The sequence below is a fragment of the Equus quagga genome, chromosome 18, assembly GCF_021613505.1.
Source record: "Equus quagga isolate Etosha38 chromosome 18, UCLA_HA_Equagga_1.0, whole genome shotgun sequence".
Taxonomy (NCBI): Eukaryota; Metazoa; Chordata; class Mammalia; order Perissodactyla; family Equidae; genus Equus; species Equus quagga.
The window spans coordinates 49,373,319-49,401,133 of record NC_060284.1 but is presented as its reverse complement, the minus strand read 5'-3'; the positions used below and the strand labels follow the sequence as shown (position 1 = coordinate 49,401,133).

At 42.6% G+C, this 27,815-nt stretch overlaps 1 protein-coding gene and 1 long non-coding RNA gene across 11 annotated transcripts in view; one reads left to right on the top strand and one right to left on the bottom strand.

The window, feature by feature from the left end:
* The window catches only part of LOC124229908 (uncharacterized), an 84,581-nt gene that overhangs the window by 27,825 nt on the left and 28,941 nt on the right, over positions 1 to 27,815 (top strand). The window lies entirely within an intron of this gene.
* On the bottom strand, positions 720 to 26,477 carry HAO2 (hydroxyacid oxidase 2). 10 transcript variants are annotated; one of them, XM_046645433.1, is made up of 9 exons: positions 26,410 to 26,434; positions 25,994 to 26,077; positions 15,670 to 15,808; positions 13,826 to 13,977; positions 11,784 to 12,067; positions 9,829 to 10,035; positions 5,731 to 5,889; positions 5,298 to 5,367; positions 720 to 1,585 (listed from the first exon to the last, which is right to left on the bottom strand). In XM_046645433.1, exons 2-9 carry the CDS (start codon positions 26,061 to 26,063, stop codon positions 1,530 to 1,532), a joined length of 1,137 nt encoding a protein of 378 aa, XP_046501389.1. In that variant the 5' UTR covers positions 26,064 to 26,077; positions 26,410 to 26,434; the 3' UTR covers positions 720 to 1,529. The 10 variants fall into 10 exon arrangements, with proteins under 10 accessions (XP_046501389.1, XP_046501387.1, XP_046501388.1 ...); XM_046645431.1 differs by having other exon boundaries at positions 26,330 to 26,414; XM_046645432.1 differs by having other exon boundaries at positions 26,387 to 26,413.

The window sequence follows — 27,815 nt, the reverse complement described above, 5'->3', positions numbered from 1 at the left end:
GACATTCTGTGTGGAGGGAACAGCAAGTGTGAAAGTCCAGAGGCAAGAAAAAGTTTTGTTTGTTTAAGGGCTAGAAAGGAGGCAATATGGTAGGTGAGCAAAGAGGAGAGTGATGAAGAAGTGAGTTGAAAGGACCAGCAAGAACCAGATCATGTGGTGCCCTGGAGAGCTGGTGATCAGTTTATAGTTTATACTGAATGAAACAGGAAGCCATAGAAAGGCTTTAAACAGGTGAGACATAGGATTTGCTTGTACTTAAAAGAAAATCTCCCTGGTTGTTGTATAGAGAATAGAATTTAACAAGGAGAATAGAATTTAACAAGAGAGAATATGGGGAAACCAGTTCTGAAGTCGTTTATTTAGGACATTGATTTCCATCCCTAACTTTCTTGGTGTCTTCAAGTGCCAGATCTTATTCAGCTGGGTGTGCCTGCTCTAGAAGAGTATTTTAGATGATTAGTGGTCTGGGAAGTTTTTACTCTGGTAGGGCATCAATTCATTTTTCCATCTCCCCTTTCATTCATTTATCTTCAGTCAGTCCATCTGTCCGTCCATCCATCCATCCATCCATCCATCCACCCACCCATCTATCCATCCCACAAATGTTCATTGAGATGCTGCTATATGCCAAGCCCAGTACAAGTATACAATTTCTCGCCTGGAGCCCTGTACAGTCTATTTGTGGAGAGGGATATGCAAACACATAAATAAATATAAAACACTTTAATAAGGATTTTAATAGTGGAATGTGCAAAGTCTAATGGGAAGCACCTAGCAAGTAGCCAGGATAAGAATAGTTGACATTTGAACAAGGTCTTGAAAGAGGAATAGGAATTTGACAAACAATAATAATAAAAGCTTAAACTTAAACTTTAAACTTGTCTTTAACTTCTGCTAGGTGCTAAGCATTGTGCTCAAAACTTTACATACATTATCTCACTTAGTCTTTCTCCCAACCTAGCAGGCTAGGTAGTATAATCCTCATTTGATAGACGAGGACACGGAAGCACAGAGACTGAAAAACTTTCCCAAGTCACACAGCTTGTCAGTAGCAGTCCTTACTGTTACACCCATGTCTGTATGGCTCCAAAGCCTAATTTTTAAACTATATTATTTCCCTATTATTTACAGGTTGGAGTATGATTTCTGTTGGGGAATATTTTATATGTATAGCTCTTCTGTACAGAGTGCAAATTTCTATAATTGTTTCATAGAGATATATAGGATGTGCAAAAAATTTAACCCATTATTTCAGTCATTAGTGATCTACCTTTTTAAGATCTTTTCTGTCAGAGGATTTCAGGCAAGAGATTAGCATGTAAAAGGCAGTGAGGCAAAGAAGACCTTGACACATTTGAGGAAGATGAGGGGTTTGGGGAGCCTGAAGTACAGGGGGTAGAGTGGTAGAGGTGCAAGGGATGAGCTGCTGGATAGGATGGGGCCTAGGCAGGATGGCACCACACAGCACGCTATGAGTTTGTCTTCCTCCTGTGGGCAACCTCAGCAGCCTGCTTATTAGCTTTCTTTCTTTACAACCTGGAGAACTGGATCAGGTCCCGATTGATCTCAGCAACTGACCGGCAGCCTAAAAGAACAATGCAGTTAAAAAGTTCATTTCTCTAAAACATCAGTAACCAACCCCATCAAGGTAATGGGATGATGCAGTGAGAACAAGCCTGACTTGATCTGCATGCTCACCCTGATAAAATGTTATGTACACAGAATGAATAACATGATACTGATTGCATTGGGAATTATTTTGTGTGCCTGTGCCCTTGTCCTCTTTTAACATGACCGTGTCAAAATGGCATGGTAAAAATATAAAAACACTATTTTGGCATTCTTTTTATCAATTCATGTATACAACTTGGCCTTTATCTCGGTCTTGATAAGGCTCGGGAATATAGGAAGTATCTGTCACAGAGGAACATGACTCAGGGACAGCATAAGAGATGGGGTGAGTATTTCATACAGCAACTGCCTTCTCAAGGAAAGTTCCGTAAAGTGAAACACCCTTCTTTCATGGAGGATCTTGATTAAAATGCAAATGTAAGACTGTAGCTGAGACTAGACACAGGGATTGAGGAGAGTCACTTCAGATAAGAAGTAAAGAGAGAAGGGAGAAAGAGAAACTGGCATGATGGTTTGGGGTGGAGAATTGTGGGCTCAGGTAGACAGTGAAAAATCCCTGGGGGTGAGAAGGCTGAAAGAATTTAACAGGATGTGTAATGTTTCGCTCGAAGTTCTTCCACATCTATGATGCATGCAGCTTCACCTTCCAAAACATTACTTTAGCGAAGCGTATTACTCACAAAAATATAACTAATGAGAGAGACTTTTCCTAAAGATGGAGACCGAGGAAAGAGCTGAGTTTCATGCAGAGTTGATTGTAGTGGACAGTAACGGCAGGCTTGGGATACATAAATAACTAGCAAATTGAACTAATTCAGCAGAAGCAAGACTTTGGAGCCAGATGTGGCGCTCTTCAGAACTGACAATGATCTTGAGAGCTTTGAGTTTCAGGGCAGAGAATAGTGGGGCTTCAAAGCAGGCCAGCCTACTCAAGGAGCACAGAGATGCTAAAATATAATCTTTGATTATATATTGCAGTGAAAACAATATTTGAACTATGAAAAGTGTCTCAATACTTGCATCAAAGTGTTATGATGCCATTTTGAGACAGTCTGAAGCCTCCATTCACATGTCAGCCCTAGTAATATTTGTGTCGTTACTCTGCTTCGTGTAAGCTCTCATCAGACTGGTTTATGGTTCCTGCACGGTACCAAGGACACTGCCTTACACTTGGTGGAGGTTCAGGAAAAGTTGGAGAGAGAATGCATAAGTACAATTTATTCTTGCTTTTTCATTACTGTAAATTAGAATGATATTCACACTAAAATGCTTTGGTTAATTTAAAGTGAAGTGAGTAATTCCAAACAATAAACTTCAAGAAGATTCATACACTTTTCTAATTCAGCCTTCTCCCTTTACGAGGAATGAGACCTTAGTGAAGTCTGTGCAGCCTTGTGTTGATATGATTTATTACCAACATTTTTGATTTTCAAAACAAATCATGATTTTAACCTTTCTACAAATAAAATTTCAGCAATTGGCCTTGCAGCTAGAAAAACATTACTTTTAAACGTATCTTGTTTTCAGCAATAGGGCAAATAGGTTTCTCTTCCATGGCTATGATGCCACAGGGTCATAAGTGAAAAATATACACATTTCCTAGGGGAATTAGGAGAGAGAAGTCATATCGACAGATTCACCCTCCTGGGTGCCAATTGTGTCAGGCGTCTTGCATGCATTGTGCAGGGAACGCCTAAGGGGTGACAGAATCTCTGGGGTTTCATGCTATGATTCTGTATTTTTATGAGTTCCAGCAAAAGCACAGGCCCCCATCCGAGATCTCCTCTCCCCCAGGACTAGCCTGTGCGTCTTCCCTGGAGGAGCCATTCTCACACAGACGATGCTGAGGGGTGCCCTTCTGCCTGGGTTTCCTGTTCTTTCTCTTCTTCCCGAACTCTCTTCTCTGTCCCATATTTGGTTGTGGTTACTAATTTTTCTATACATTTCAAACAGGACATTCTCATTGTAGAACGATTAGAAGGAGAGGAGTATAAAAAGTCAAGCATGAAACTGCTCACAATACTCTTTTTCCTTTCTTTTTACCCTGCCGCTTTTTAAAAAGGGGGCTCTCCATTCTCTATTTCAGAAAAACATTTTCCAGCCACCACGTACACCCCAGTCATTGTTTAGTGTAAACTTTCGGTGAAATAAAAAAGCTTTGTTATTGTGAATTCCCCCAACAAGTTTCTGTTAAAAGAGGTTCAAACATCATTTCACCATCAAAAAATAGTTGGGGGAGCAGAAGTCATCTCAGCCTCCTGGAATCTGCAGAAGCCCATAGGTTTTCCCATCCCTCTACCCTCTCCCTCCCAGGGGCAAAAGACACCAATATGATATGTGTTCACACTTGTGCTCCTTCCATCGTGGGAGGGACTCAGTGACGTTGGATCATTTATTGACTTATCTTCACAGGCTTTGAGTAATAGGGTTCTAGTCAAAAGCTGATGGTTCTGGTCCTCAAAGCCTTGATCCGTTTCCCGTGTTTTTATTCATCTGCTCAGTGGAAATTAGGCTGGTGCTGGTGTTAAAGCTGATCTAAGTTTTCCAGCTGGTACTACTCAAGCCCAAAAAGTTGAGTCTGCAACTCAAATGGACACTAGGAAACTTGGACACTGAATACAAGATACTTGTCTAAATATCAGACTAAAACCAGACTTGAAAAGCCTGAACGTCTTGCCTTGTGCCTGGCACATGGCAAATGCTTGGTAACATCTGTGGAAATAAGTTAATGGCATGAAAGTGGTATTGATTTCATGTCAGAGCTCTTGATTCATTATTTCCTTACGTCTGGAAAAGGTCTCTGTTATTACTAAAGTTTAGAATTGAGGAGTGAATGGAAGTCTTAATGGGGTTCATCTTTTCTGTCCTCTCACATTGCAATCATGACCAGCTACAGAACAAATACAGTCAAAGACAGAGCTATTGGCCACTGGCGTTGGGTAGGACAGTTCTTTTCTATGAGACACTCCAAGCATTTTAGGACAGTTGGCATCCCTGTGCACTAAGTACCTGCAGTACCCATCCTGCAGTCACTGTGCCAATCAGAAAAAAATCAACTAAAAATCCAAATCAAACGCTCCTGAAGAGGGAACGTACATTCATGACTTGAGAACCACTATTTTACAGGATCCCTGGGATTCCAGGTTTTGCTAAAATGTATAAGTTTTTATGAGCACTACTTTACAAGAATTTCAGTTTTAACTGAAATCCACCTGTACGTAATGTCAAGACTTTTATGTTTGTCTTGCTGTCTGTGGTTACACAAGACAAGGCTTTCCTTCTCCCCTTTCTCTCCTCCTGTTTGTATCTATCTCCTCAGCCCGTCCATGATCCTCTTTTACATACTATCTCAACTTCTCACAGTCCATGAATGTTACTTAAAAGATGACACTCAAAATCACATCCAACAAGCCTGATGTGATCTGAACAGGCCAGAGTAAAATGGAGCCCTCCCTCCCATAATCTGAAGGTGCATTTGCTTTTGTAGCAGGTGTTATCACATTTTGAGTTTGTGCTTAGTCTTTGTCTGGGATGTTTCTTCCCTGCCTTCTCTTCTGGGCAGCGAATGGGCGGGGGAAGCTGAGCCAGAAGGAGGGGCTGCTGTTCTTGTTCTTCAGACCTCCCACTTTCAGCTCCAAATCAGGAAAAGAATTGTAAAAACTTACCTGTAAGGGTCATGGATGTGTGGAACTCATTTTTTAAAATGTTCAAAACCTCCTCAACACCACGTTCACCCTGGTCCCAAGACAGAGAGAGAGAGACAGGGAGACAAAAAGAGGCATGAAGGAACATTCCGACCATATGCTGAGTACAAATTCCAAGTGTGCTCAGAGCTGTGGTGGGGATGATGGGGGGTATCTGTGAAATTAGAACTATGTTAGGAATCAAGGGAAGCGAAGAGGGAGATAGGGGTGAGAGCTCTTGAAATTTTGCAACATGCTCAGAGGAATCATGGAGATATGGCCCAGGTGCAACTGTTCTTCAGGAACCTGGGTCACCTGGAAAAATGGCTAAGCTTGGGGGCTAACCTACAGAAAAGCAAGGAAAACAATGAGAAGCACCTTATCTTTCTGCTGGTTTTCATTTTGCCATTCTCACCTTGCAGGCAAGACCCCACAGGATTGGTCTCCCCAGAAAAACACACTTAGCCCCAAGGGCCAGGGACTTTAGCACATCATTGCCAGTTCGGATCCCACCATCCAGGTACACTTCAATTTTTCCTTTCACAGCAGCCACCACTTCTGTCAAGGCATCGATCTGAAAAGGAGAGACATGTGTGGCTCGAGGGATTTCTGTTTTGACTCTCAGGGCATCATGGGACAGCAGTGCCCCCTCAATGGGGGCGAGGACCAGGAAGTCCAAGCCGGGCCATATCTCACAGCTTCTTCCCCTCCTGCACCTGAGGCTGCTGGCGCCTATCAAAGCAGTGCAGCTACGTTCCGAAGGCCCAGGAACTTTCTGTGGGCTCTCCCTCCTGCCATTTTCTGCTCTACAGAGGGCAGCTTCTCTCTGACTCACTTGTTCAGATGCCTACAGCTTGGAAGAACCTCTTGGTTCCTCTTCACACCCTAAGGCAGACATTTTCCATTCATTTTAATCTTCTTTTCAAAGAACATTTTGACTTTTGATTTTCTTCTGCCTTCTCTGTTTCTAAGGTGGTATGGCTAGAAATGTTCTCCACTACTAAGGCACTAAGTCTTTTTGGCAAAACAAGAGTGATCGGCCGTGGCCCAAGTGTCTTTACCGCAGCCTCTCTTGTGTAACTGGGCTACACATTGTTCCTTACACATGTTTGAGCAACTTGTTCCTGACTCCCTCACGGGTTATCTGAGACATGGGATAGGATTGCAGCAGCAACATTGTAAAAGTAGATTTGAAGGCTTTGAAAGACAAAACAGAAGCAGCTTATCACGTTGGCTTGGTTTCTCCACTGGACCTTATCTCTCACTTTGCCTCTTCAATTTCAGGACCTGTGGCCAACAGACCTTGCTGCCCCAAGGTGCCCCAGACCCAGCTGTGCTCCTGAGCACCTCCCAGTCTGTGAGGAGGGGTGAGAGCAGAGTCTGAGAAAAGACTTGGGGAAAGGGTTCTGGAACTGCCTCAGGGCTCCTGTTCTGTGCCTCTTTGAGGGACAACCAGAGAGGAGGAGTAGCAACTGGGCCCTAGGGGGACTTCTGCTGCTGAGGGAGTCAATCAGAATTCTACCTGAATGAGATCCTTTGGCTAAGACTCAGCAGAGTATGAAATCAGGGAGGAAAGAACTTTGCACTTTAATTTATACGTGGAGGAGAATTAAATATGTTTTGGACTTACGTGTTAATGGAGAGAATGCATGTTCAAATAAGGGTATTTTTATGGCGCCAGCATGGTATTATTTCTATGATGTTGTGAAAAAGAAATGTGTTTGTGCAAACTCTTCTGCTGGAGCCATACTGGACAATGGAGCTGATGGAATTTGAGATACAGGTTAGGGAGTGAATTTCAGCCTAAGGTCCAGTATGGCTTTAGAGTTAATTTTTGATAGGTCAAAACAGGACATTCATTAGAGGTTTCTGGGGACAATAGCTAGCTTATCTTTCTCCCTAGTCCTAGGAGGAATCACAAGGGGTTTCACAGAGACAGAGACTTTGCTCAAAGAGTCACAGGCTTCACCAGGAGGGGACTAGAGTGAGAAGAGTGAGACAGTTACCTTGGGCCGAAAAACTAAGACAAATAATATTTGAACTCAATGTTTAATAAATCAAATGGAAACTTTGACCTGTGGGCTGGGGACTTGTTTTTTATAAATAAAATAAATTAGATCCAGGGCCAGGATTATGGTGAGATGAATGAGGCAGGGTTATGCAAGTACAGCGACAGATTTTGTCTTTATTATAAGGTTGATATTTTGTTCACTGTGGCTTTTTTTGGCATTAATTTTCATTTTTAAAATAATTCATTAAACTATTATTTATCTTACTAAGTTTTTCTGGCACCTTAAATTTTGAGCCAGAGGCAGGTACCTCGCTAGCCTCACACTAATCTTGGTCCTGTTCCTGGGTGACCTGGGGTTTGGTTGTTAAGTCAAGAGGCTTGGGAGAACAACATGTTGATGAGCATGATGAGGTAGGAGAAATTCTTCTCTCTGACTCCTGCCTTTGCCAACACTCATTCTTTATTGAAGTGCAGTGGGAGAATTAGTCAGCCTCTTTCTCCACTTATTACTCAGTCCTCCCAAAGGGAGCAAGACTAGCTAAACTCATTCATGAGAGATAGCCTCTTGTATAATGTTTTACTAGAGTGATTTCGGTATTCTACCCTCTTTGCTACTTGTTTTTGACGGCCACTTCTTTGCTTTCCACTCTAATCTGATAAGCACAGTTGGGACTGCTCAGAGCCTGTGAGGCTCTTTTGTACTATCTGTTCTGCCAGTTACTGGGTGTGTGAGAGGTGGGTTTGAGGGCATCATGGCAGGAGTTGGGTGACAGAGCTTTGCGTGTGTTCTACAGACTTGCTTTATGCTAGGGGCATAGGTGAAGAGTTGGGGTGGCAAGCAGGAGGCCTGATCTTTCCCTTCAGTTCTGCTCTCACAGAGAGCCACAGTTAAGTGTGCCCCTTGATCTCCATGTCATTCCATGCCTGTTCTCTCTCAGTTGGAGCCGGGTGGAGAGGAGGAGGCGAGTAATTGGCACCTTAAACCTCCAAGCATCACAAGCCTTGGAATGTACAGACTGGCTCATGTAGCTTTTTTATTTCCTGGAATTGGTCTTAAAGAAGTAATTGAAAATGTACTAAAGATTTAAGGATGGTCACCGATGTGTTGTTTAAAGTAGCGAAAGCTTGGAAGCAATCCAGATGTTCAACAACAAGAAGTTGGCTATAAAAATTGTCCATTCATACCACACACCATTAAAAATAGGAGAAGCATATACATTGAAATGATGCTCTTAACATATTAATAAGTGAAAGAAGAAAATTACAAAATAGTATATGTAGTTTTTTAAACCCAAAATGTTATATTTGCATTAAGAAGTTGATAAAAACAATTACCAAAATATTGTTATTAATGATAGTGATGAAATTAGGGGTGATTTTTATCTTATTCTTTTTTTCTTACGTATATTTTATAATTTATAAACAGTAAACAGTAAATATGTTTTACTTATATAATAAAAAGGCCAAAAAACTTCAGAGAAAACAAACCCCACTTCCCTTTCTTAAAATAAGTCAAGCAGCAATAGAGGAATCTCTTGAGAAAATACAAGCTGTATATACCCATGAAAATAAGTCAATTGATTCCAATTTAAAGATTCTTTCCCTGCCTCCCTCCTCTTCATTTTCTTTCCCCATTTCCCCAATTCATAAGTTAGGGGAAAAAATTACAGACTGTGTCAGATTTTTAGCAAAGGATTCCTAGGATATTTTAAAGTTTTCTTGTGAAAGACATTATTTGTTAGCTTGAGGGAGAGACTGTTCCTTCCTGGGATGTGTCATATGAGAAAACATGAAGTTACAACTATGCCAACAGGCAAACTTCAAGCAGAACACTTTCTTCCAGAAGGCAGGAGACCTCAGTGGCTTTAGAACATCTGTCCCATCAAAGTCCACCTTAACCCCTTACTAACTTGTCAAAATGTGAGCAAGAGTTTAATATCTTTAAACTCAGTATCCTTATCTGTAAAATAAGGATAATAATACTCATCTTGCAAGACTGTTGTGAGATTTAGAGGTGATGTATGTAAAATTTCTAAAAATAACCTGGCACACACTAGGCTATCTTTTTTTTTTTTTTTTTTTAAAGCTTGGCACCTGAACTAACAACTGTTGCCAATCTTCTATTTGGGTTTTTTTTTTTTGCTTTTTCTCCCCCAATCCCCCCAGTACATAGTTGTATATTTTAGTTGTGGATCCTTCTAGTTGTGCCATGTGGGATGCCGCCTCAACATGGCCTGATGAGTGGTGCCATGTCCTTGCCCAGGATCTGACCCAGTGAAACCCTGGGCCACCGAAGTGGAGCACGCGAACTTAACCACGCGGCCACGGGGCCGGCCCCTAGGCTATCATCAGTGATTAGAAGTTGTTAAAATTCACAGGTACATAGCAACGTATGAGGCAAGAGAGATGGGAGTATGCATCAAATTGCACAGAGTACCTTGCTGTGGACACAAACACACCCACCACTCACAAAGACACCCTCTCTGAAGTCATCCTACTTACAGAAGCGAGAACCTCATCAAGCTGCCTCCCACCATGATTGGAAACAATGATGCCTTGGACATTGTGCTTCACAGCTAACTCTGCATCCTCCTTTGTCAAGATCCCTTTCAGGATGATGGGCAATTGAGTTATGCTCTGAAGCCAGGAAAGATCATCCCAGCAGTTGGATGGGTCTATGGAGGACATCTGGAGACAAGGCCCTGAACTCTGTGGGGAATAAAAGAGAAACTTAGTCCCGAACTCCTTCAAGACTGTTTGATCCATTCCAAAGATGAGACACATTTGGAGAGCACCATTTATAAACTTGAAAAGAGGAGCAACAATACTACTTCTAGCTCCTTTTCCTAACAAAATTTGTGTAAAAAGAATTTCTACTTCAATTGCTTATTCCTTAACCATTAATTGTGTCCCTGCTCAATAATGACATCAGGATCTGGGGACACAGAGACAAATAAGGCAGTCCCTACCTTAAAAGAACTCACAGTTTAGTAAGTGGGATAAGGTAAGCAAAAGCATTCGTAGGCCAATGTAAAGTGTTATGGCTGAGATATGCACAGAGTAATAAGAACTAAGCAATACCTCAATAACCCTAAATCAGATATTACCCAATATTTATCCTTGGCTCACCATGTGAACCAAATATCCGCAAATCACAACGTGTCCCTGGAATCTGAGATCAGGATTCTAGAAAACCTCAAGGCCCATTTGAGGTTAATGAGTAGAACTGTTGAGTCACTTGGCTGGGTATCACAGCTGCTCATTGCTGAAAAGGCTGGTATTGTTATCTCTACTGTAGCCGAAGGATTCCAACTTTACCATGGCTTGCTTTCTCTGGGGCATTCCATCCCATCTGACTGTAGGATTTTGTGTGTGTGTGTGTGAGGAAGGTTGTCCCTAAGCTGACATCTGTTGCCAATCTTCCTCTTTTTGCTTGAGGAAGATTGTCGCTGAGCTAACATCTGTGCCAGTCTTTCTCTATTTTTGTTTTTTTGAGGAAGATTAGCCCTGAGCTAACTACTGCCAATCCTCCTCTTTTTGCTGAGGAAGACTGGCCCTGAGCTAACATCTGTGCCCATCTTCCTCTACTTTATACGTGGGACGCCTACCACAGCATGGCTTTTGCCAAGTGGTGCCATGTCCACACCCGGGATCCGAACTAGGCCGCCGAGAAGTGGACGTGTGAACTTAACCGCTGTGCCACCAGGCGGGCCCCTGTCTTCCTCTATTTTATGTGGGATGCCGCCTCAGCCTGCCTTGATGAGCAGTGCTAAGTCTGTACCTAGGATCTGAACCTGCAAACCCTGGGCCGCCCGAGCAGAGCATGCAAACTTAACAACTATGCCATCTGGCCAGGCCCTGACTGTAGGATTTTAATGAGGGAAGTAGTCTTTGCAGTCACCTATTCATAGTTTCCAAACAAGTGTGCTGCAGTACCCTGGTGCCCCAGGGATGAGTTCTAGGTGTGCAGAGATATTGACCCCTCAGTTCTCAAGGCAGCAGGATGGAGCCTGGGCTGGCTATACTCCGTGGGCCAGTCATATTGGGTGTGAGCATCCTCTTCAGAGGGTCAGTTTATCTAAGTATGCTATCCAAAATTATCGTTTTCTAAGTGTGTCATAAAGCAGAAAATGTTGGAAGAACTTGTTTAGTTTACTCTCGTATTTCATGAAAAAATCCTTTCCCTAGCTTTCTTATTTCTCCATATCCAGCCCTGGCCAGAACACTTCTGGTGAAAGGATGGGCAACTCCAGGCATGAGAACATTTTGTCTTATATTCTGCTTGTCTGGAAGTTCTGGGTACCAGGAACCAAATCCACTTTTTGAACTGCTGCATTCCCAGTGTCTTGCACAGAACAGACACTCAATGAATTCTTGTGGAAAGAAAGAAGGGAGGAAAGGGGGATGGAAAGGTGCCTCCTGGATTGCTCGCCCATTGGCTCTGGTATCTTTCCTACCTCTTTAGGTGATCGAAGATCTTTCAGCAGTAAGTTTGTCTTCAAGTCCACTTGGTTTCGAATGTCATGTCGCCTGTTGCCAGTTATGGGTACATCTACAGTGATGACCAGAGCTTTGAAACCCAGCGATTCTACCCTCTGGATCAGCTGTTTGTTTAGCTGCCGGTCGCGCTGCACATAGAGTTGGAACCACCGGAGACCCCTGGGGGCAGTAGCAACAATGTCTTCAAGGGTACAGCTGGCATACGTGCTGGTGATATAGCAGATATCAGCTGCTTGAGCAGCTGCAAAGCAAATGACACAACTCAGGTTGGAGGAGATAGAGGCATTCTGGACTCGAATGAGAAGCCCTAGGAGTCTGTGTCGCCTCTGACCAGCTTGCCCTGTGAGTGAAGATACATCTTGACTTCATTCTGCTTCTCTATGGGGCAGGGATAGGAGGCGTTTGATCAGACTGGGAGGCCTAAAGCTGTCTGGGTCCCCCTCTGTACAACCTGTCTTACAAACCTTGCAGTTCATACTAAAATATTTCCAACTGAGATTCATTTAGTCCTCAGAACCATTTTGGGCCATGTTGCAGCTTTGAGATAGGAAATGGGCTTCTGGTGAACTCATCAATGAAGCAGAAGGGAATTAAAGAGGACAAAGGATGAGAAAATGTAACTCCAATGGAGAAGACTGAGCTTGTACTAGAAAAATCATGATATCCAAAGTGAGAAGAACACTAGTTCTACCACTTTTTACCTTTGTGAACTTAAGTCTCATTTTCTTTATCTGTAAAATGGAGGAAATACTAATGCCTCTTTTACAGGGTTAGTGGGAGATTAAAGAAGATACTAGATATGGAAGGATTTTTTAAATTACAAAGCGATGTACTGTATAAATGCTGGTGATAATAAGGTTAATGATGATGATAGTGATGATGACGTGGACAACTGCTGCTGCTGCATAGCATATTTCACATTTCTTGCTTTAATCATTTTCTGTACGATTCTCCAACAGGTTAATGTCACTACCATTCTACAATCCATGGGCAGAGAGTGTTGCCTAATCAAGAATTAATATTTTCAATTCCTGATGTCAACAGGAGATAACCCATTCTTTTGCCCCACCCTCAAAACAACACAACACATTCAACCATGAAGATTTAGTAAAGTAGTCACATTCATATAGGCTATTTGTATTTCAACCTAGCCAGACTTGATTCCTAACCAGATGGATGTCACTTTCAGCTCTAGAAAATTCTTGGATTCATTGCTTCCTATATCATGGAGTCAAAGGAAAAGAGCCCAGGGAAGCTCTGAAAAACTTGCGAAAAAACAGATTTGACTCAGGACAAAGATTACAGAGAAGCCACAGGAATATTTTTAACCCCTTCCTCCTTCCTTCTCTCTTCCCTTCCCTTCTTTTCTCTGCTCTTCTCTACTCCTTATTATTTTTTTGGTGGTGGTGGGGGATAAGGGAAGAGAATGAGGTGCTACTAGGAAGGAGACATACCCCACAAGAAACTTTTTGTCCAATAAGATGACAAAATCAATTGAGGTGAAAGAAAATGGAACATCTGAATAAGAGCACCTGCCAGGGCCTTGTGTTAGGACCTAATGTCATGAAACTCTCCTCATCTGAACTTCAGAGGCTCACCATTCAGCCCCAGCCTTGGCCCATAAGGGGTGAAAGAGAGCCCTCCCCTTGAGGCCACACTAAGCATCCTTTTCCCCACAGAGAGTGTGTCAGAGGAGCCAGTGTGCCTTTTCTGTGGGGTGGCTTGGTGGGATTTCAGATCTCCTAATCATCTGTAGCCCCCTCTCCCACTCTAACCATGTTTATTATGGAAAATGGGTATTTTCTCGATCTTAGGTGATACGTTCACAAACACAGCTTTAAGCATTCTTTTTTCCACCCTCCTTAATTCTAACCAGATTGCTGTCCCTAGGCCCTTTCTGTAGAGAAATCCTGGAGCTGCCTGGCCACGCTCTGAAGGATACCTCCTGCATACTTCAGGGCCCCTGGGAAGGGAGCCTCAAGGTGGAGTTTGTTCATACCTCTGGCTGTGCTCATTTCTCCATCAGGCCAGGCAAGGCAGTGGAAACCTGTGGGTGAGATGCAAATGGGAGCACTGATCTTCTCCCCTTGGATTATGGTCCTGGTGTCCACCTCTGACACATCTTTTAAGTACCGGGGACGGAGGCGAATTCTGCGCTGGACAACAAAGAGATTTTCTATTAGTGGGATTACTCTCCAGCATGCGGGTGCTACCTGGTACTGAGGCCTCCAGATTCCTGGTGCGGGTTTAGACCAGACTGTGTTCCAAGAAACCTCTGGTGGGGTCAGTTGGCTGGTAGCTGATTAGGCAGCAGAGACCAACTGAAGGCCCCTCTCCAGGAAGCCTCTCCCAAGCCTATTCCTTATTAACCTACCTCCTGTGTCCACACCATTCCCTGTCTTGCTCTGTCAAAGGTCTGTGTCTCTGAGCCATGCCCCCCTGACCAGACTCTCAGCACTTGGATGCTTTGATTCATTCATCATATCAAGCACTAGGGAAGAAAAGAATAAGCAGGAAGGAATTCCAGGCTCTTTCCCTCGAAGGTTAGAATCAAGTCTCCACAAAGTAAGAAAAGGTCACTGAAAGGACAAATCTCAGGGAACGATCATGGTGTTATTGTTTTTTTTACTAGCGGCTAATTCATTTGAAGATTTGACTTAAATACCGCTCTAGAAGAAGGCAGGAAAATTCACAATTAATACTTAAAATATGCTTTTAAGACCAATAGATACTTAGCCTCAGGGTCCAAAAATGCTTGTTTTTCACAAAATCTTGTTATTTCTGTACACAAACTTAGAAAGATTTTTCTGGAAACCCTGATTGTGCAAACTTGAGTTGGATAGCCTCAGTTACTTCATCTGTGAAATTGGAGCAATGATCCAAATTTCCTAATAGTCTTGTGAAGACAAAATGAGATAGAGCAATTAAAGTGCTTGGTAAAGGGCTAATTAGGTAGGGAAATACAGAGTATAGTGTTCACCTTGCATCCCATTTTTCAGTTTTCTTCTGACCTCTCTATCAGAGGGGTCAGCAAACTTTTTCTGTAAAGGACCAGATAGTAAATATTTCAGGCTTTATGAACCATACAGTCTTTGTCACAATTATTCAGCTCTGCTGTTGTCATGCAAAAGCAGCCATAGATAATATGTACATGACTGAGCTTGGCTGTGTTCCAATAAAACTTTATGTATGGATATCAGAATCTGAATTTCATATAGTTTTACATGTCACAAGTTCTTCTTGTTCTTTTGATTTTTTCAACCATTTAAAAATGAAAAACCATCCTTAGTTTGTGGGCCATACAGAAATAGGCAGTGGGCCTGACTTGGCCTGTGGGCTGTGGTTTACTGACCCACGCCCTATCCCCTGCTGTTCCAGTCCAACCCTTGAATTGCTCTTCTTTCATCCCTAAGACTCCTTGGGTCTTCATATTTCTTCTAACCTGAGTCCTCTTTCCTGTCGTACATTATCTCCTCAAAACTAGAAGTTTAGGAACTGAAGACATTAGGGCTATCCAGCAGCTTCTCCTCCCTGCCCAAGTGACTGGTGACCTTCTTGTCCTATCTCGTCAGGTGGCAAAGCTTCTGGGAAACAGAGGAGGAGCGACTCACTTGTTCCAGTTCTGCAGAGGCACTGAGATAAGTTCTCTCTCTGTATCCATCCTTTCCCCACCCACCTGTCCACGCTCCAACCTCCCCTCAAAGCAAAACAACAACTACAAAAACCATTATTACAGCTTGAGTACTCTGTTCTTTGGAGGCAGCAGCCAAAACTGCTACTTTCCAAGGAGCTCTCAACCAGTGCATCCTAGCTTAATAATAGAAAGGATACAGAAGACCAAACTTTTTAAATGCTGCGATGTTGTCTTCCTTTGTGAAGCCTTCACCAGCTCCTCCTTCAATATAATCCCAAGTTGTCTTAGAGAGACGCTCCCGTGCCTGAGCCTGAAAGTCTGTCAAACACACGAAGGGCATTTCTGGGGCTTCAAAGGATAAACCAAAACAAAACAAACAAAAACCAGTAAGAATACTTCAGACGTAGAGGAGAGAGCGAAGAGGGGCTACAGCATGAAGCTATTCAGACTCAGCATTAACCCCCTGTATTCTTTATCTCAATGGACGTACTGGCAAAGATGCTGATACCTCAGCCAGAAAGCAGGGAGTCATGTTGCACTCCTCCATTCTCCCACCCTCATCCCCGAGTCCTGATTATTTGGTCTTCGAAATACCCCTCATGTCTGTCCCCTCATCTCTATGCCCCCTGCCTCAAGCCTACTTGAGGCCCCACCACCTCTTGGAAGATTATTACAAGAATTTCTTATCTTTGTCTCTTAGCCCCCAGATTCACTCTCCATCTTGTTTCCCTCCAGCTGCCTGGGATCTTTCTAAAATGCAAGTCTGATCATGCCTCTTGTCTTTGAAGGGCCAAAATCATGGCATTCACAGCTTTCCAGGACACAGCATCTAACTGTCTCACCAGCTCCATTTCTCTGTGGCTTTTCCTTGTCATTTGAGTCACTGAATACTGGAGGGCTATTTCATACCTCTGTGCCTTTTTGGGGGGAGATCCATCAGGGTAGGAAAATTGGGACTGAATTGATACTTATATCTGGGAGTTCCCAGGAACCTCTGGATGTATGATTTGCCTGGGGCTGTAGTTCATGTGGGGAAGGAAGCTGACATCTTTCAACTCCTCAGTTGGGTTATTGAATATGTTGCTAATTTTGACACCAAGAAAACAACATATGTTACCTCCATTAGTTCCCATCCCCAATCTGAACCCTGTAAACCTGGAGGTTAGTACTTCTGATACAACCACCCCTGAAAGAGGAGAGGGCAGGTTTGGGGGTAAATCCCTCCAGTAGGGGCAAGAGCAATGGGAATACTAGCTGCAGATATGCTGAAGGCACTGGTTGCAATCAGTCACAGAATGTAGAGCTCCTGCATGAGAGGATTCCAACAGGAAAGACTGAGAAATCTGTAGTTCACAGCTCTAGACATCTCCCTGGCAGTTGGCAGTGGGGTAAATATTAGTTAAAGGCCATGAGTAGAAATGGAATGACTTAAGTCATTGACTAAGAGATGGGAAAAAGCCCTAGGAACTAGGGATTCAAACACAAATGGGGCAGCTCTTCTAACGGACGAGGGGGCCAAGAAGGCCAAATGAAAAGTAGGGTGCTGGAAATCTTGGTGGGAGTAGGGATGGAGCAGAACTGACCTGAGGGCATCTAGGGCCACATCAGAATCTAGTCATGTAAAACAGAGAAGTAACCTCAAACACCCACCTAAGGGGCTAAGCAGAAAGAAGTTATATGACAGACAGAAAACAGAGCTCCTGGGATGTGCGGTGGGATCCAGATGGAGGCTAGGGGGAGGAATTTGGAGCACAGCCACAGAGCTTTTTATAGGCAACGCACCCTGTCGATGGGTGGGCAGGGAGCTATTGAGGTACTGAGTTGAGTTTGACAAAGTATAGCAACCGTATCTAATTTATCTTATTCCTATTCGACTCTTCGAAGGCTCAGTAACTTTAGTTGAATGAATTAATCATTGTGTTTATCCAACTGTATTTAATCACTAATTTATACCTCTGTGTGCATAGAAGAGTTAACACAACAGGACTGAGAATGTTATCCCTTGAAAGGCCTGCTTTCAGGGTTGGACCTTGGCTGAAGTCTGGGAAATTGGATTTTGGGAAGGTTCCCACCAGTGCCTGATAAGGATAGCTCACTATTCTAAACTGTTTGTGCAAATAACGTGGTTTATGCTGAACATCTGCTTTCATTCTGGAGAAGCTACCGTTTTGGTATGGGTTAGGCAGAGGGTGTTTATATGACCAGCCCCCAACAAAATACCTGGGCACTGAGTCTCTAATGAGTTTCCCTGGTAGATAAAATTTCATACATGTTGTCGCAATCCATTGCTGGAGGAATTAAGTGCATCTTGCTTAATTCCACTGGGAGAGGACTCTTGGAAGCTTAGACCTGGTTTCCTCTAGATTTTGCCCCTTGAGCTTTTCCCTTTGCTAATTTTGCTTTCCATTCTTTCGCTGTAATAAATTATAGCCTCAATTATATGCTATGTGCCATGAGTCTTCCTAGTGAATCACTGAACCTGGGACCCCCCAACACACTTTGTAGCCCCAGGCATTAGGTTAGTACATGACGCTGAGGTGCTGTTCATAAATGTTCATTACTTGAACTTAACATTCCCCTGTCTGTCATCTCTCTGCCTTGTTGAATGAGAATTTTCCACCAGGTTTCAACTCCTGATCTCTCAACAAATCTCCATATCCTATACATTACACACTCACAGAAATGTTTTTCTGCAGATTTCTAGTATAGAAACTCAACAATGCTTGTGTCTAATCCAAGAGAAATGGCTCAAATGCACTCAGGATTACTTGCCTGGAACAATGTGAATTATGTCATCTGAAAGCATCTTTATATATACTAAACACTATTTTATCTCATTTCTGTCTACTATTTTCTTTTCTATCTGCTATTTCCTTTACACTTCCCTGTAAAGTAGGTAGAGAAGGTATTAATCTCTTCATTTTGCATTTGAAGAAAATGAGGGCTAGGAAATGAAATAACTTGTGAAATATCAGGCCATAAATTATTACAGGGGAAGGCTCAGAATAATGTCTTCTGGTAACGTCTAAAGATAAACATTCTCCATTTTCAATTCCATGATGCAAAAAAAAAAAAGAGTTGGTTCACATAAATTACTTGTTATATTGAATTTAAAAGAATTTCTTAGGGTGAAAATACGATTATGATGCATTTTTTTTTCATAGCATATATAAAGCTTGGTAGAGTGCTGAGCCCACTATTTTTATCAGAGGTCCAATATAAGGCTTATAGTTGAAGAGAAGGGCAACTTCGTTGTTCAAAGCTTTCTCTAAGTTTGGGAGGGAGACTTAGCAGTATACATTTTTATGTGTTCCAGTTTGATCCATACCAGACTTAAAGACACCAGAAATTAAAGGGAGGATCCAAGTTTTCTAATGGCTTTCTTGTGTTTCCATTTTATTTGATCTCCATTTCAGTATTTTTTCTTCTTTTCTCCTCTATCCCAACAGTCCAAGAGGAAGAGAAAGGGGAGGAATGGATAAAAGTGTCTTGCACCCTGATCAAGAACTTGAGCTCGTTTAATCCATTCATGCATTTTGTCTCATGGTAAAAAATGGTGAGGCACAACTAGCATACCAGTGATAAGGAAACTAAAGTCTAAGAGTAAGGACATTCAGTGGTACCTGTTGCTAATGATGTGAGGTTCAAATAGTTTTCCCTAACCACGGGAAGGGGGAAGGACACTGACTGGGGCCAGTAGACATTTCAAGGCAGAGTTTGCTTTCTTCAATATTGCCATTTGATCTAATGCAGTTAGGCTAGATAACAAATTGTCTTCCTTTGAAGGTTTCATCTGATTCTGTGCTACCCCAAAATGTGTCTTTTTGGCTTGATTATTTTTGAGAGCAAAAGAAACTTCTCAGGAAGAAATTTTGACCCTTCCCCTGACTGCCTAAAAGGATTTAAGATAGCAGGCCTGTTCCAGGAAGGAGCTATCACCATAGAGAACTATAGTATAATATGAACTAGGGGTGGTAGTCAGGGAGGAACCTAATAAGGCCCATTTGATCAAAGTCCTCTCATTATCTTTACAAGACATGACAAATATTTATTTACCAAATGTTTGCTTTTCCATCTCCATGTGGATTGCCTTCCTCCCCTTTGAATCCCAAACCACTACCCCCAACATCCTCCTTTATCTTTAGCTGAAGATGGTATTTAAGGTGGTGGCTTCAGACGTTTTGGTGAATTACTCAGTTTTCCTGGTTTTCTCCCATGTATACATGTTATTAAATCTGTTCGATTTTCTCCTGTTATTCTGTCTCATGTCAATTTAATTCTTAGCGCAGCCAGAAGAATCTATAAGGGTAGAGGAGAACTTCTTCCTCCCCTGCAACTCATACAATTCATGTTGGTGTCACTTCAGGAACTCTTGGCTATCAGAATTTTTATTTGTATGAAAAATTCCTAGGCATTCTAAAAGAAGTCTCAGAGTGGAAATTGCAGGGTAGGTCATTGAGAGGCCAGAGGGGAAGCAAAGGCTGCCTCTGATGACCCCCTTTAGGTGCTTGGTACTGCAGGGTGGTATCCTTCAAGACCTTCTGAGTTAGTTCCCTGGGAACTTATGCCCAGTTTCCCAAAGGGGTGGTAGACATAATGTCAAGGCTACACTTTGAGGGCTTTGTTTCAGAGATTACACTGTTCCAGGTTGGCTGAAAGAGCTTTAATTGTTGTATATGGGGTGATAACCTCAAGGTGAGTGACTGCAAAGCCTAGGGCCATCACCATAGCAATGGCAGTATTGAGAAAGGAGAAGTTATAGCCAGAGGAGGCCCTGGTCATGGAATGCATGGTGGCAGAAGGGTCCCAGAGCTGTTGGGCGCACAGGCAGGGTCAGGACCAAAGACATGAATCAATACCACCTGTGGCTGAGGGAGGTGAGCCCCCAGGGAGTCCCCAAAACGGGGAGGAAAGGTCAGAGTGAAGGACTTAGATTCCAAGGAACATCAGACCAGATAGAGTAAAAATGAGACCAGCATGTTTCTAACTTTGGAGTGGCCTGAGGAACTAAAGATTCCATCTGTATGGAGTGAGGAACAAACGGGCTAGTGTGGGTCTGACAGGCACCAGTCTAGTCAGATGCTGCAAGAATTGACTGGGGTTTCTATCTGCCCAGGATCAGTTCTGGCCTCTTCCCTGAGCCCTCACACATTGTGAATTGAGGACTCAGGACCCATTCCAGGTCATGATGGCCACTTTTTTTGTTTTATTCTGTTTTGCATAAAAGTAATCTCTGCTCTTCAGCCCACCACCCCTCAGCCACTCTCATTAGCCAGTTTTCCTTGCCAGTCATTAAACTTCCCCTCTTGACCTGTAAGCATGTTCTACCATGAGGAGCAGGATGTTTCAGTTCTTCAGAACCTCTTTTGCAGTAGTGATGGGGAGTGACTCATGTCTTCCTTTCACTCTAGGAGCTTTGGTTATCATGGGTTGGAGGAATTTTTGAGGCTCTGAGAGGAGGTACATTTATATTAGGGATATGCTTACCCTGGGGCTATGTTGACCCAATTAGTTCGTTAGCTACCCACTGTCCCCCCTCCCCAAGCCATAATGATCACAAATCCTGCCTGGTGAGAATTATAAGACAATTAGAATGGTTGTGCTTGATGGAGCTGAGAGGGTCTTTAGAGAGATGGAGAGATGTGCACAAGCTGACACCGTAGCAGAATTTAAAAATGAACCTACGTCTCCTGTCTCCTTATTCAGTGCTCTTTCTGACATAGTATGTGACTCTGACAATTACCTCTGGATAGCCTGGATAGCAACATTGCCTGGAATTCACTTCTTATTTGAGAATTAACTTCTTGGCATAACTTAAGGTTTTAGAGACTTATCCACACGGATTTCATCATTCCAACTCCTCCTCTACTCCTTCTGCCCCTGGTTGGTTAGCCAAGATCAGCAAAAAGGGCTGAAGCTAGAGTACAGGGTAAACTCTTGGTTATCTAATTAGTAGACTAGAGTTAGTGGCAGACTGCTTCAGGGAGGTTGCTGACACTTACTAGTTGCATGAGCATAGGCAAGTTACTTCCTCCCTGTGGGCCTCATTTCCTCATTTGAAAAACTATAGTTTTCTATATATTTCAGTTTAATCTCTACCAGATTTGGAGCCACCAGAAATTAAAGATCGGGCCGAGGTCCTTCAAGTCATCACATTCTGTGCTTCCCTTGCTTGTAAATGCAAAGATCTCTGTTTAGACAAGATCATGTTAACATTCTAGTTCAGCACTTACTTTGTAGCAATAAAGTACAAAACGGGAAACCAGCACATTATTTGAGCTTATTTCCTAACACCGAATAGCTGGGTGCTCCCAGCCTTCCTTCCCTCTTCCTCACCAACTTTGAGGCCTCTCTTTTTACAAGCTGTTCTGGCATGTGGGACCATCTTATGGCTTCTGTGAGGAGCTATTTGACCAGTCACGACGCCATTTCCCTTTTACAGGAGGATATGGGTTCTCATCCACATGTTCTCCCTGCTCACAGACCAGGTAATCCATCTCACTACATACAGATGCCTCTTCCTCCTTCCTGAATTTCTCCAAACTATTTGCTGATTTTTTCTGAGAAATCTTTCTCACCACTTCTCCCATTTCCTTAATCTCTCCCATCTCCTTTCCTTTTCCATTTGTAAACCAAAAATAACTCCATAGTGGCAGATGAGGTTAGTGCTGTGGAGTCCCTTGGATCAAGAACAAAAAAATAAAAACATTTTGACGCACTTAGACTGGGTAAAGAAGCTCCAAAACCTTCGAAAACACCCTCAGAAGCAGCTTAAGATTTCTTCCTTAAGTTGCCACTAAGCTCTCTGTTTCTCTACTTAAGCCTGCTTTTCCTCATCGTCAGCATTTATGAAAAATAAATGAAGTATTTATTACACAATTTTCTTGGTTTTCAGTTTTGGCCTATGACTAGAAATGCAACAACATTGCTTTATACTCATTTGCATTGCAAATATGCCAATTTTCTGCTGCTTTGTTAATTAAGTGGGTATTTTCCAGTCACCTGGGAATCCAACCGCTATTTTAATAGCTTTCTTTCTATAGGAAAATATGTGTTGAATTCCAAACAAATGACTTCCAAGTAGAGTTTTGGACCACAGGTGTGTTATAAATTGTGTGCTTTCTATGAGGTGTTGGAGACCGTTTAGGACATTCTGGGAGACATTGATCCAAGAGCTCATACGGTGGTGTGTTTTTTTTGAGGAAAATTAGCCCTGAGCTAACATCTGTGTCCATCTTCCTCTATTTTATATATAGGACACCTGCCACAGCATGGCTTGATAAGTGGTGCTTATGTCTGTGCCCGGGATCTGAACCGGCAAACCCCAGGCTGCCAAAGCGGAGTGCATGAACTTAACTGCTCTGCCACAGGGCTGGCCCCTCATATGGTGTTTTGAAATGTTAGAGATGTTCTTATTCTATTGAGCAGTGGAATAATTTGGTTACACAAAGACCTTTGGAGACAGCATGATGATTCCTTAATAATAATAATGACAATAAGATTGCAATGATGGCACTGTGTAAACTGTTTTATGTTCATTAATGTTTCGACCCTTGTAATAATCCCCAAACATAAATATTATTATCCCTATTTCACAGATGAGAAACCTAAAGTTCAGAGAGATTAAAATCTTATGCCCAACATCACACATCTTAATAATGTGTTCTGACTCCATAGCCTGGCTCTTAAGCATCATCAAAAGAAGCAAATGTGTACAGACAAGTGTAGTTTATAGACTGAGGGAGCTTGTGTTCAAAATGCCATGGGTGTATGCAGCTTTGCTTCCTTGCCTCCACAAAATCATAACTCAATCAGAAAGGAAGAAAATTTCACTATTTAGCTGGCGTAGGGCAGGAGTATTTGCTATCCCAAAATGTGTCTCTTTGGCTTGATTATTTTTGAGAACAAAAGATTCAGGAAGAAATTTTGACCTTCTCCCAACTGTCTAAAAGAACTTAAAATAAAAAGCCTGTTACAAAAGCTATCACCATAGATAACTCTAGTAGAATATGAACTTCATGTGGTAGACAGGGAGGAACCTAGCAAGGCCCATTTGATCAAAGTCCTCTCTACCTCTCATTGTCTTTATAAGGCATGACAAACATTTATTTACCAAACATTTGCTTTTCCATCTCCATGTGAATTGCCTTCCTCACCCTTGAGGTCCTAAACCACTATTCCCAACATCCTCCTTTATCTTTAGCTGAAGATGGTATTTAAGATGGTGGCTTGAGCCATTTTGTTGAGTTACTCAGTTTTCCTGGGTGTCTCCCATGTATACATGTCATAAAATTTGATTTTCTCCTGTTATTCTGTCTCATGTCAGTTTAATGCTTAGAGCATCCAGAAGAAGCTAGAGGGTAGAGGAATATTTCTTTCTCCCCTATACTTGTCATAAATAACGACCGTGAACATTTAAATCAATTTTAACAGTCTACAGAGCACTCTTCCATCTATTATTCCATTTGATGCTCACAATAACCTGGTGAGATAAAGGGTGATCAGAAAGTAGATGTTCAAGAGCCTGTTTTATAGATGACAAAATTAAAACCCAGAGAATGCAATTGAACTATCTATGCTCAAAGATGAGAATGGCAAAGCCTGACCAGGAACCCTTCTGCCTTCTTTAGATATACTTGAGCTAGTATAGAGTATTAGTGGTATATTAGGAGACGTTCAGGTCTCTGTTCTGTAGGGTTGGAAGAACTGCGTAAAGTGAACTTGGTCAATTCCTACAAAATCTAGACCATTGGGAAAGGTGTCCTGTGTAAAGATCACTGCTCTTGCCCCTTCATTTGCTCAAAAAGGGTGGAATGTGCAAAACAGATGTCAGAAACTACACAAATGTTCAGAACAAGCTCTCAACTCTATTGTTTTCCCCACTGACTTTAGGTCTTGTTGGTGTCTCTATACCTAATAGCGGCAGTCACTGGGACGCAACAGGAGAGAGCCGAGAAAGGGTAGAAGAGTTGGGGACGGAGAAAGCCAGCTGTGGAATGGAGCTTTGTCTCTGCCCTCCTCCTAGCACCACTCACTATGGCAGCTACTCTAGGTTGTATTTCTAAAGACCATTGCTTTCACCTGCTAATGAGTCTCCATAAGGCATCAATACCTGAAGGAGTCCCTAGAGGCAAGAAGAGCTTTGTAACTTGGCAAACAGGGGCTCAAACCTCAGCTCTGCTACTTGCTCACCATGATTCCATGAAAAAGTTATTTGTGAAAGAAGAATATTAACAGCTATCCCATAGGACCCTCATGAGGAGTAAACACTATAGCCCATATAAAGTTTCTAGAACAATGCCTTGTAGAGAGTAGATCATCAATAAGTAGTAGATCCATTTGTGTTATTCCTTTTGTTGATGGTATGTGCACACTCATCTGAGGCTCTGGAGGTTGAAAGTTGCTTCAAGATTTGAGTAATTCTGTGATAGTGTAGTTCGAACCTTGTGTCAAAATTTACTCGCTAGTTTCTCCACCAAGGTTTACTGAGTACGTGCTATTAGCCGGGAAGGCAGAGGCATTTACTGCTCATTATGTGCTCCTCAACATTTCCCAGTTGCTTAAAGATGTGCAGAGTTATATGACTAGTTCTGGCCAATGGGCTAGGAGTGGAAGTGAAATGTGATAATTCTAGGCCAAGAATTTAAGAGCTCATATGTGATCCTCTGCCTTTCTTTTCTCGTGCCACAGCAATCTAGAGGCATGGGCTCCAGAAGGCATAGCTATAAGATAGAGGCAGCTTGGATCCCTGAATCACCGTTTGGAATGGAGCAGCCCTGGAGATCAGATGATTTCATATGAGCAAGAAGCAAATATTTGTGTCACTAAGATTTCAGGGTTTATTCTTTACTACAGCATAGCCAAACATAATCTGATAGTTTATCTAGGCATTGTGCTAAACACTAGAGATTTAAAATAAAACTAATATGATGTCGATCTCTGCTCTCAAGAAGCTGAGAGTCAGAGGAGAAGACAGATTTCAATAGCTCGTTCTCTGTTAGTTGATATGACATAGAGCATAACAGAAATCCTTTTCTGGGAAAAGTTCTCTGGGAATTTGCGAATATTCCCATTGTCTCTCAAACGGTATCCCATTGATGATGTTCTACTCCATCTAGTCTAGCCATCTCCAATTCTCATCTACCTATAAAATTAAGATATGAATATCTATCTCATAGTGATCTTGTGAGAATCAAAGGATCTTGTAAAATGCAGAGTAGCCTAGGGATTAAGAGGAAAGACTTTGGGAGTTGTGCTTCCTGCTAGGAGGTAGAATATAATCAAAAGCTATTTCTCCTTTTATCCTATTTCCAGACCCTATTACACGCCATTGATCTATTTGTCTGTCTTATACCAACACCGCCCTGACTTGATCACTGTTCTTGGGCAGTTCTCCCCAGGTTGATCTATAGATTCAACTTGACTCAATCACAATCTCAGGAGGCTCTTCATTACAGGGAATTGGTACCTATTTCCAAACAAGTTTATTCCCCAAAGAAACTGTGCCAGTCCAATTGTTTGAGAAACACGCACTTTTTTGCCTTTTAGAAGCAGTAGCCATGTCAGTGTTTTCCTCTACCTGAGGCCAGGAAGCAGTGGTCATGATACGAGGAGTACCTGAAGGCAAGGAGTGTACTTTTTAGATTTTCCACCACCCTTTCAAGTAAGCATATTTTGACCCATTTTCCCTCGAAAGGACACCCATAAATATTTCCCCAGGTGGTTCTGAGACTTAACTTCGCTAGACGTAAGCTTTGGTATAGTGTCTTTCAAGCAAACCTTCCTTTGCCAGTCCCTTCAGTGTCTACTACATGTCCCTACAAGCCTCTCGCCTTGGAAACCCACAGTTACCATTGACGATGATCCTACCTGCCACTTCATCTCCTTCCTCAGCTCCAAACTCCCAGAAATGACCCAACAACAAACCTGATCTTAGCATCTTCCAGTACCTGGGAAAAGTGGTGTCTGGAGGCAGCCACTCCAAGCCAGACTCACTACTCTGTGATTGGAAAGATACATCACTACCCAGAGCCCCAGGAGTACAGAAGTGGGTCAAGGCTAAAAATTAATCTTTACATGGGAACCCCATCCAGCTTGGAAGTAAATCAGCAACTAGGCCAGAGTACGGTTAATTTTTAAAGGAACATTTTGTGCTTTACAAAGTTCCCTCATAATTAAGCAAAATTCCTTAAAAAATTAAACTTCAAAATAAAATAGTTGCTTATTTGCTCCCCAACTATATATTTTCCCAATTCATCAAAGATGGTTAGACGAAGGGACTGGGTTAGTTCACGTAGAGGATTTCAAAAGCCCCCCGTGTCGTAAAGGAAAGACTGGTCTGGGGAGCGGGGGGAGGATGGGTTAAGAGCAACCACGGCCCTGGAGCCCATGGGCAGAGAGCAGTGGGGAGTCAGGCAGGATGGTGTGAGAGGCCTGACCAGAGACTGGTAGGGGAGGTAGGGAGAACCATTCATGTTTTTGAGTGGAGAAATGCTGCAGTAATGTAGGCAGAAGGCTGGAAAAGCAAATGTGGAGAACACGTGAAAAAAAAATGAATTCTCCAAGAATAGTCCTGTGGGGTTCGCTAAAGATCACTAATTACTATCTAATTTATCCAGGTACTTTCCTCTGTGCTCCTGTCCCAGCTCTTGCCATACCCCATTAGGAATGTAACAACAACTAGCATTTATGAAGTGCTTACGATATCCCCAACATGTTGCATGTGCTCTTTCATTTGATTCTCACAGCAGGCGTATGGGTAAATATTATTTTCCCTATTTTTCAGAAGAGAAAATGAACTTAATTAATTTGCCCCAGCCTTTCATCTGTAATGAGCAGAACTGGGGTTTGAACCTAGCTGTAGCAACCATTCGGCGGTATGTGGAAAGTTCAGGCTGTTCTGAGGACTGTGGCAGTGGGATTTGCCTGTCTTTTAGAATCTGTAGTTGGAGTTAAAAATAAGTTTCCTGCTGATTTGTTGTATTTTTCCCACTCGAGGCTCATTCTTCATTTTCTTAGAGGGCAATTGCTGCTTGTTGTATCAGCACTAGATGGCAGTATTACCTCAGAAGTGGCCTTGTTCTGGGCTCTGGAAATCCCTTTTTCCTAGCACTTTTCACCCTTCCACAATCAGCCTCTAGCCCATGCTCTCAGTCAGCTCTCACATCACCTGGCCTGCTCACTGCCCTCTGATCCAGACTTTCCACGGCCATTTTCCATTCTTGGGCCTCCTCTCTCCCTTCCAGGAGACGTTCCAGTGTGGAGGGCACGAACACCGATCCTGGAGTATAACACCTGAGCACAAACCTGCAGCTACTTACTGACTTCCACACACACAACATCTCCCACATTTTAA

Coding starts and splice junctions, on each gene's coding strand:
- HAO2 (XM_046645431.1), bottom strand. CDS start 26,399: ATGCTAAGATCAGGTTTGTTGTTGGGTCATTTCTGGGAGTTTGGAGCT. Junction 5,890..9,828: donor TTGATGAGGTTCTCGCTTCT/GTAAGTAGGATG, acceptor TCTCCTTTTCAG/ATCGATGCCTTGACAGAAGT. Junction 1,586..5,297: donor CACATCCATGACCCTTACAG/GTAAGTTTTTAC, acceptor TTGTTCTTTTAG/GCTGCCGGTCAGTTGCTGAG.